At 37.3% G+C, this 10,578-nt stretch overlaps 1 protein-coding gene across 2 annotated transcripts in view; it reads right to left on the bottom strand.

Annotated features, from left to right (window-relative positions):
* Window positions 1–10,578, bottom strand: part of LOC102827671 (lipid phosphate phosphatase-related protein type 5-like) — a 217,297-nt gene that overhangs the window by 115,765 nt on the left and 90,954 nt on the right. For both annotated transcript variants that reach the window (XM_006830927.1, XM_006830928.1), the window contains exon 3: window positions 6,915–7,165. In XM_006830927.1, the coding sequence (XP_006830990.1) occupies window positions 6,915–7,165 (251 nt within the window). The remainder of the gene's footprint in view (window positions 1–6,914; window positions 7,166–10,578) is intronic.

The following is a 10,578-nucleotide window of genomic DNA, read 5'->3' as shown; positions in this document are numbered from 1 at the left end:
GTTGGAAGAAGTGCAGCCAGAGTGCTCCTTGGAGGCCAGAATGGCCAAACTTCGTCTCTCATACTTCATACACATTGTCAGGAAGGACCAGTCGCTGGAGAAGGATATCGTGTTTGGTAAAATGGAGGGTCGGAGAAAAAGAGGAAGACCCCAGCGTGTTGGACTGGCAAAGTGGCAGCATCAATGAGCTTAAATGTGACAATGATGTGAGATTGGCGCAGGATCGGGCAGTGTTTTGTTCTGTTGTGCATAAGGTCGCTATGAGTTTGTACCTACTCGATGGCACCTAATAACAACAACAAAGATATTTGATGTTGTTAGTGTCGTGGAGTCTGTTTCTACTCATAGCAACCCTTTGTAGGGTTTCTGAGGCTTAAGCTACAGATGTAAAGTGTCCATATATCTTTAATCAACTACTTAACCACTAGTTACTATTCCAGCCATTTTCCTAATTATAGGACTGCAAGTTCAAGACATCATTATTCTATTCTTATTAAATGCCATTGTCAGATATCTGGATCTAAGCTAGAATGGGAAAGTCATAACATATGAGTGTTAGGTAGAAGATTAAAAAATTTGGAGCTCATAGAGGTGTGTGGAGGCATACGGTCAGGGCAAATAATAAACCCCAAACCAAACCCACTGCCACAGAGTAGTGTCTCACTCAGAGTTACCCCATAGGACACAGTAAAACTGAGTCATAGGGAAGCAATGCTACCTCTTTCTCATGTGGAATGATTGGTGGGTTCCAATGTTGACCTTTTGGTTAGCAGCTGGTAGCTTTAATCACTGCTCCACCAAGTTTCCAAATAATAACAGTGGTAGTTAAAATCCAATGGGTACTTCGCACATATTTTTTCTATCTTTTGCTAACCCCTACTGATATCACAGAGCTAAAAGCTGGGAGTCCGGTGGCTCTGTAGGAGAAGCACCAAGCTGCTAACTGCAAGGTTGTTCAAATCCACCAGGTGCTACTTGGAAGCCCTGTACAGGATCACTATGAGCCAGAAAAGACTCAGCAGCACTTAATGACAACAATAGCAAAGGCTGGGAAGTAAAATGTCAACTGATCAAAAATGGTAGCCATGCCACCAGTAGACACAGGGCAGTCACATTAAAAGTGGATGTTCAAGAAATACTTTTCGAAATATTACTAAGTAGATTTTTAATCAAGTTTGCTGGCTGCAAATGTAGAGTATTGAGACATAATACATTTCAGCATTAAATTGCTCTTATTAGGGCAAGGAAAATTTAGAAAAATGGCTTTGTGATGGCAGAACCAGATTTCATCAGTGCAATGAAGACAAATCTGTGAAGGTAACCTGGAGCTTTTCTTTTGGCCCATCCTCAGCCCCCCCGCCGCCCAAAATTATCATAAAATCTACAACTTAAGCTGGAATGTGTTTCCCAAACTCCTATAACCTCTGAATGCGGGCCTACTCATGACCTATAAAGAATTAGGTACAAAGTTGCTCAGTGGGGAAGGGGCAATCAAACACCAGTGGATTATGCTCATTTAGCCTTGTGTCGGTCAGCACACTATGAACAACTAATACTGTACATAGGATTTTGTTGTTGTTAAGTGCCACCGAAACAGCTCTAACTCATAGCAATCCTGTATAGGGTTTCTGAGGAGTGATTAGTGGGTTTGAACCACCAACCTTCTGGTTAGCAGGCCAATGCTTATCCTACAGCACCACACTGGGACTCCACACATGCTATGGTGTGAGTTTGTTGTAAGAGACAGAAGTGTGGGAAGTGAGACTGGGATGCTGCAAATCACTGGGCACCAAAAAGAAGGAGGTGAAAGGATAATGCTATTTTAGTTTTCCACTAATATTCTGGGGAAAGATTGTGGTAAATTAATTACTTGATGTCCACAAATTCTCCCAATATTTTAGTCTCTTGACAATCTGACTTCAATGTCCCTCCCTACTATGTTGTAGTTGTTGTTAGGTGATGTGGAATCAATTCTGACTGATAGGGGCCCACTGCACAATGGAACGAACTATCATCTGGTCCTGCATCATGCCCACAATTGTTTTGTTTAAGTCTATCATTGCTTCCACTGTGTCTATCCATCTTGTTGGGGGTTTTACTCTTTTTTACTGAGCCTAATTTTACTGAGCATGATTTTCATCTCCAGGGACTGGTCACTCCTGACAACACGTCCAAATTATGAGAGAGTCACTAATCACGATTTCTCATTCTCAATTCTGAAGTTCATTTGATTTTAACTGGAAAAGACTTTACCCAGTTTATATGAAAAGAAATATCATAAAGCTAAGTTTAGATATTATTATAAGGTAACTTTAGACTGAATTATAGATTTGTCAGTTTGAGGGTTAAATAATCTTCAGATTTATTTCCTGGGAAACTAACAGCATTTGCAAAAATAGGTACAGGGAAATATACACATATATTTTTCCCTGAAAGGTTCTCATCTCAGTAAAGATGAACTCAACAGTCAAATTATCTCCAAAGCTTTCATTAAAGTCTTATGTTAAAGGCCAATTCAAGTTGATGTAATTTACTAACCCACAAAGTACAACCAGAAGGCTCCTTAGAAGCAATGATGGTGAGATTTCATCTCAAGTACTTTGGACATATTATCAGGAGGGACCAGTCCCTGGTGAAGGATAACATACTTGGTAAAGTGGAGAGTTATCTCATAAAAGGAAGCCCCTCAGTGAGACAGACTGACTCAGTGGCAGCAACACTGAGCCCAAACCTAACAGTGAAGGTGACAGTGGTACAGGACAGGGCAGGGTTAACAGCTTAATCAGTGTGCCACCAGGGTGTTCTCTATGGATGCTGTTGTTAAGCTTCATCAAGTTGGTTCCAACTCATAGTGACCCTTTATAGGGTTGCTGAGGCTGTAAGTCTTAGCATCTGATGGACACGAACCACTGACCTATCCAACAGAGCCATCAAACTTCCATTTCTCTCTAAATGTGTAACTAAATAAAGCCATAAACCCATTTCCATTGAGAATATTGAATATATGGCTGCTTCTCTTTCAGGTATCTTCTATTTACCTATTCATTAAAATTCTGCAGGCATTTCGTGAGACTATATTAGTCTGGAACCCTCAACATTTCTATAATAAAGTTCTTCCAAGTTGTATGTAGTGAAACTGGGAAGAAATATATTTGTATATAGGTTCAAATATAACAGCAAAATCTGACTGTAAAGCCTACATTTGCAGCAGGAGCTATATTCAGAGTTGCCATAGCAGCCACCCACATGCACACACACACATACAAATGGTGGTCAGGAAAGAGAAAAAGCAGTTAGCAGAGAAAAGAATCTATTGTTAACAAGACAGTGGTACCCATCAAAGTAATTACAAGCAAGAACCCTTACTGTTAGTCTGAACCACTGTTTAATGATAGATTTCTGAGTGTTTCTTAAATGATTTTTTTCTCCTGTTACAGATTCTACAGTCTGTACCATTGGCTTTAACCTTCATAGAACGCTGAAATTATGCTGGGGGAGGGAATCCAGCTCACCACACACGTTAAGGATAATATGATATTTTCCATTTTTGGAACATTTGGAATCACTGTAGTCAATAACATTTCTGGTTTATGGACCAGAGCAAGTTACTTCACGTTCTAAGTGTCCTACTCTGTAAGGTGGGTATAATAGTACCTACTTCAAAGAATTGTTATGATATTTGTTGTTATTGTTGTTGTTAAGTGCCATCAAGTTGGTTCAGACTTATGACAATCCTGTATATGGTTTCAGAGGAGCAGCTGGTGGGTTTGAACCACTGATTTTGTGGTTCATTATCTTGCAGCACCATACCAAGACTCCACTTCAAAGAGTTATTACGATTGTGGTTGTTAAGTGTTGTCAAGTCGGTTCTAATTCATAGTGACCTTATATAGGGTTTCCAAGGAGTAGCAAGTGGGTTTGAACCATCAACCTTGTGGTTCAAACTGACCTTGTGGTCCAGTGCATTATCTTGCAGCACCACACCAGGACTCCATTATTAGGATTAAATCAGTGTAATTAATTGTTAGATAAAAACAACTAATGATAAAGAAATGTGGATAAATAATAAATTTGAATAATACAAAAAATTACTTAGTAAGTAGAATTAGGTAAACTGGTAAACGTGAAGCCTTTAGTATATGATGCATAGTTGTTGTTAAGTGCCACGCAGCTGTTTCTGACTCATGGCGGCCTTGTATAGGGTTTCTGAGGCTATAAATACTTTCAGAATGGCTGGTGGGCTTGAACCACTGACCTTGTGACTCACTGTCCAGTGCTTATCCCACAGAACCACCGTGTGCCCCCAATGCATAGTAAATGTTTGCTAATAATAGTAATACATGAAATCTGTGAGCCAGAACACCATGGATTTGTTTTTGTTTCTCACAAATGCTCTTTCTTTGATAGGGCAGTCTTTTCACTTTTCTATTATTCATTTTAGTGGAAAATATTTGTGTATTCCTTCTTTGGCAGGTTTCCATACACAGGATCAACCTTTAACAGGTCTTATTATAACAGCATCTCCGATTCTTTATTACAGAGTAGAAGTCCCAAGGTGGTGCCAACAGTTAATGTGTTTTTTGACTTCTAAACAAAAAGGCGGCAATCTGTGTTCACTCAGAAGAAAGGCCTGGAAATCTACTTCTGAAAAACCAGCCACTTAAAACCCTATGGAGCACAATTCCATTCTGACACACATAGAGTCATCCTAAGTCAGAGTCAACTCGGTAACAACTGCTTAGAATAGTATGGCTTATAATTCAGAAATTGCTAATACAAGTATTTGCAGGTGATCAGCAGACTAGGTGTATGTCAAAGGTGTTAAGATTCTCCCATTGCATAAAAGGAGACGCCTTCCTCTGTAACAATGCCTTAGAAAACATATGTGGGCAAAATAAAAAGGCTATTCATTGCCATTGCCAAACCCTAGTTATACAGAAGCCAGCATCGATTCATGTTAAGTAGTCATACAAGTCTTTGGGTCAGAAAGTTATCTGGAATTTGTTTCAGATAACTGGGTTAATCAGATCTGTATATGCATATATATTTCCATGCATATTTAGAAACAAATATAAACATCAGACTTAGACGTGATGGCCATCAATTTTGTGACACTCACTTTAGTTTTAAGCCTTCATCTTAAGGCTGAGTGCTTCATACAGTGACAGATGTAAAACATGTAGTCAAGCAATGTTAAAGGACAAGAAAAATTTCGTTGTTAGGTATGACCAGGTTAATAGATTTCCTATCAGGCCTAAGGGTATTTTAAAATATGAAGAATGCAAAACTGATGGGCTAAAGAAATAAGGGAAATTGGAAGTATGAAGTTGGGAACACAGCAAAAAGGCAAAGAGGGAGTTGTGACTAACAAATTATACAAAAGTCCAGGCAGTGGAGGAGACAATGATTAGGAAGGAATCAGATCCTTAGCTCAATTAATATTTTCCTAATGAAAATTTTAAAGTCCAGGCAATAAAGGTAAGATACACACCGGACTGTTAACTGCAAAGTCAGTGGATCAAACCCACCAGCCACTCCTCAGAAACGCTATACAGGGCCACTATGAGTCAGAAACGATTCAATGGCACTTAACAGTAACAACATTATAACTTAAAAAGTTTTCAAAAGTTAAAGTCTCTAAAATTATCCTGACATTGTGAACATTATGTAAAATAGCACACTCATATTTCCTCTCCTAAACTTGCCTTTTCCTTATTTCCAAACTCAAGTAAGGATGTCACTGGACATTGCTATATTTTTCCTTCGATTTCATCGACAATCTGACATGATTAGATTGGAAGCATTTCTGGTATCAAATAGTTCTTTGAAGTTAAGAACGGCCTTGATTGTTTTCAGGTATTAAAAATTCTTTCCAAGTTGACCCTGAGTGTTTACAAATCTCTTGTCAATGAGCTGAAATAAGAACAAATTAGCTACTAGCACCATTGGAAAGGAGAACCTAAAAAAAGTAATTTAAAGTCTCTGAACTTCTTACTAGAGTTTCTAGAAAAGCGTGCACAGCATACATTTGGAATCAAAGTCTATAGCTGCAAGGCAAAATCTGGGAATTGGAGAAAAAGGCAAGTGTTTGAGTTAAGAGCTGTGTGCCAAGTCTGTCGTTCTATTTCTCAAATCAGTAATTTGTCACCTGTGACCACTCCATCTCAAGGTCCTAAGATAGCCTCATATGGGCCTGACTCTTGCCAGTGAAATTATGGCATTCTTATAGATCTATTCAAAATGGCTTTCTCAATTATCTTTTTTCCCCTATATTCTTAGGAGTCTCTGGGTAGCACAGTTAAGTGTGCAACTACTAAGCAAAAGGTTGACAGATCAAATCCACCCAGAGGTGCCTCCAAAGAAATGTCTGGTGATCTGCTTCTGAAAACCTTAGGGAGTACAGTACTATTCTGCAACACCTGGGCTGCCATGAGTGGGAATTGAGTCCATGGAAATTGGTTTGATTTTTTTCAAGTAAGAAGTAATGACAATGCAGTTACCAATAACATAGAGAGTCTTCTAGATAAAGAGTATCCTTTTCCCCACCCCCACAAGGGAATACTAGAGCTTGAACTAAGAAGCCTGGGTAATTCTCTTAATTGCGCTATTACCAGAGCATAGGGATGCTACAGTTTGTTTGTTTCCATTAAATCCTCTTTAATATAAAGACAAACATCGTTTCAAATAGAAATGTTAATGGCTATATTTTCTCATACAACCAACTACCCGCATATAATCTCATGAGAGTCAACGGACTTAATTTTATTCAGAGTTTTATTAAAAATAAATGAAATGGCCTACAGAAAGTTGTTAATGTACTAAAAGTATCTGTGATTATGGTAGGGTAAAACCATTTCTACATTTGAAGAAATATCAAAAATACAGACCAAGACTATTTTAATATCCTTACTTACTGCCAGATACATAGCTGCATAGATGCTGAGAGCTGCTTCTTTGGATGGGAAAGTTTTCCTTGCTCTCATGATGAGATCTGGGTTTCCAGTACAGGCCTCTTCACCACTGATGAACTGTGTATACTGCTGACATCCAAGTGCGGTATAGTTGGGTTTACACAGGGCAAGAAAATGTGGAGCCAGATTTCCTGTAACTACTTGTCCAGCATTTACAAAGATATCTGTAGCAAACAGTCCAAAAGTATAAATCCCTGAGGAAGTAAAAAAAAAAATTCATAATAATAAATTACTATTTGTATTTCAGTTTACAATAAACCAATATGAAACTACTTTAGAAAGGATAAAATATTCAATGCATGTATGTGTATGATTGTTTCTAGATCGCTCCTCTCTAGTTCTTTCCTTACCTTTCTGGAGTGGTGGAAGTGTTCAATTAGTTAACATATTGAGTTGTCTACCACTGGCTTATATTCTATGCATGGCATATTCATAGCATAAGATAAAAGAAGAAAATATATTTTAAGACTGTGGTTGGGAAATGTGATTTGTAACATGGAAACATGTTGCCCTTGAGCAGGTACAATCTATGTAACGGTCTACTAATGTTCACAATCTTTATTTATTTCCCTATTTTTGAAAACAGTTTTTATCTCACTAACATAAGGCAAAGTAGTTGTTCCCCTTTGATTTGTGATTCTTAAGCCCACCCAAACTGATGTTATTAACTCGGCCGGAGGTGTTTTAATTAATTAGTAGTAAATTCCAGAGCCATCAGTTTTCATTTAAATATGGAAAATCCAAAGTGAAGCGAAATGTTTCAGATCAATCCTTATACCACCTTCAGAAATAGATTTTTTTTTTTAATTACATAACAGCTTGCAATATATTCCATCTTCTAGAGTAAGCACTGGACTGAAAACTACAAGTTCGGCAGTTCGAGCCCATCAACACAAGGCTTTCTCCTCCAGAGAATATTTACAAACCTCAGAAACTCTATATAGGATTCAAAATAAGTTTTTGGCATCATTTTCAATTAAACTTACAAAGATATGTTATCAAAGTAAAGAAACCTATTCTCTTATAATTTAGTAAATAAAGTTCACCTTTTAAAACAAAACCAAAATGATACTTCCCCAAACAAGTGATTCATTAATATATTATATAATTCTATTATAATAATGGGGAGTGTAGTAGCTCTGTATGATAAGCACTGGACTGCAAACCAAAAGGTCAACAGTTTGATTCCACCAACAACTCCTCAGGAGAATGATGAGGCTTTCTGCTCCCACAAAGATTACAGCCTCCTAAATCACACGCAGGGTTGCTATGAGTGGTTACCAATTGCATGGCAGTTAGCAACAACAACAAAATTATAATGCAGAGGTAGTTTTCTTCTTAGTCAGATTTTTCTCGATGGTTTGCTCCCTAAGCCTTTTTATTATTATTAACTGTTATATAGGAAATCATCAGGAAATTTGTGAGGGGCAAATAATTTTCTAGTATTGTACACATGGCCATCCTTTGAACTGTCAGAATATTATTCAAGATTTAAAAACCTGCACATAGCAAAACTTTACTATCCAAATGGCTGTGATACCGTGATATTGTTGTTACGAGTCATCGAGTGAGTCTCAACTCAGTTACCTTGAAGAGCAGCTAGTGGGTCTGAACTGCTGACCCTGTGATTAGTAGTCCAGTGCTTACACTACAGCATCACACTAGGACTTACATTTATCTAAATAGCTTGAATGGAAATAATAAAAAGTCCTTTCTTTATACCTTTACTTAAGTTCCTTGAGTTATCAAAAGGAGAGATTTGGGAGAGTCAGAAAAATATATAAGAACTGAGTTCATTAAAATGTTAATATCCACAACCTCTGTTTCCAAAATATTATGGTCAAACATGGGAACCTAAATTACAAGTTTTCTTCATTTGTACTCTCTTGAAATCTAGGCTAAGATGTACTTTTTAAAATTTAACTAAGTCATTCTTTTTATCTAGTGTAATAGATTTTACTGTTCAAAATAGAGCGAAGTATCTGACAAGGATGTTGAAATGTCTCTTGCTATTGGTAAGGGTTCCAAATGTGCTTTAGATAATGTCATTGAATCAGAGCCAAGGTCAAGATTTTAGTTGACTACAAACATAAATTGAAGTGAGATCCCATGAGTGCATCTACTCTGCTGACCTCAAGAATAAAGTCCCGATAAAGAGTGTATTTTACTATACAGTAATGCTTGACTTACAAGTTTCCATTTTATTATAACAAACTAGAAACACCCAAGCTATGATAAAAAAGTCTAAGAAACAAACCAAGCACTACTGAATTCCTACAAAATCATATATTAAGCAAGAAACATGCAGCAACTTAAAAACACACTTTATTTTGAACCATATATTCTTGAGAATTAAACTTATGAGTATGCAAATGCAGACAAATATTTTAAAAAATTATAACATAATTTAAGGAGCTCTGATAGCATAATGGTTACGAGTGGGGCTGCTAACCGCAAGGTCGGCAGTTTGAAACTATCAGCTGTTCTGTGGGAGAAAGATGAGGTTTTTTGCACCGGTAAAGAGTTACAGCCTTGAAAACTCTATGCAGCGTTGCTACAAGTTGAAATCGACTTGATGGGACATAACCACCACCAATATAATTTAAGAGAATTTAGGAAAGCTTCAATTTGATTAAATACTGCTAGTTTTTAGTATATTATTATTGTTTATTGCTTATTTTATAATTACATGACTTTACTGCATAGTCTACTGTACTCCAGACATGATGCTGTAGGCTAAGCAGTGGTCTGCTAAACACAAGATCAGCAGTTTAAGCCCACCAGCTGCTCCTTGGAAACCTTCTACAGGGTCGCTGTGAGTCAGAACCAAATTCATGACATTCAACCACATCAATAATAACACATGTAAAGAGAAGGGCTGCTGGTAGCACAGTGAGTAAGTGCTGGGATCCTAACTGAAAACTGGCAGCTTCAACCCACCGGCCTCTCTGGGGGAGAAAGATGTGATAGTCTGCTTCGGTAAAGGCTGCAGTCTTGAAAATTCTATGGGACAGTCCTACTCTTTCCTAGAGGTTTTCTATGAGTTGGAGTTGACTTAGGGAGATAGCTTAGTGCAAAAACTCATAAATCAAGGATATAGTATTGATACATGTGGAGGGTGAAAGTAACTTTTTAAAGTTTCATATAAAAGTTATTCTTCCACACAGGACAGATAACGGTTTTGCAGATATGCAACTTTAAGGCTTTGGAGATACATAACTTGTTCCTGTTCTTTAGGTTTCAGAGAGCTAAAAACAGGATGACATTTAGTTAGTCTTTAATGGGTTTAGGTATAGATTATGTGATCTATGCGTGTTGTTGCTGTTGTTAACTGCCTTTGAGCACAGTGTTTCCAAAGAGCAGTTGGTGGGTTTAAACTGCCAAATTGTGGTTAGCAGTACTGGGCTTATCCTTCAGTGCCACATATTCAAAGTCTTCATCTATATTTCTATATGTTTCTAAGAGAAATATATTGAAAGAGAAAGATTCACAATATTCTTAATGTGTTTCTTAGATACTGTATAAATACACCTCAAATTTTATCTATAATGAACAAATATGCTTGTTTATACACAATAAATCTAGAAACACAAATTTATGTTAAATT

The sequence above is a fragment of the Chrysochloris asiatica genome, unplaced genomic scaffold (genome assembly GCF_000296735.1).
Source record: "Chrysochloris asiatica unplaced genomic scaffold, ChrAsi1.0 scaffold00002, whole genome shotgun sequence".
NCBI lineage: Eukaryota > Metazoa > Chordata > Mammalia > Afrosoricida > Chrysochloridae > Chrysochloris > Chrysochloris asiatica.
Note: the sequence above shows the minus strand (reverse complement) of the source record. Positions and strands in the feature narration are given on the sequence as shown.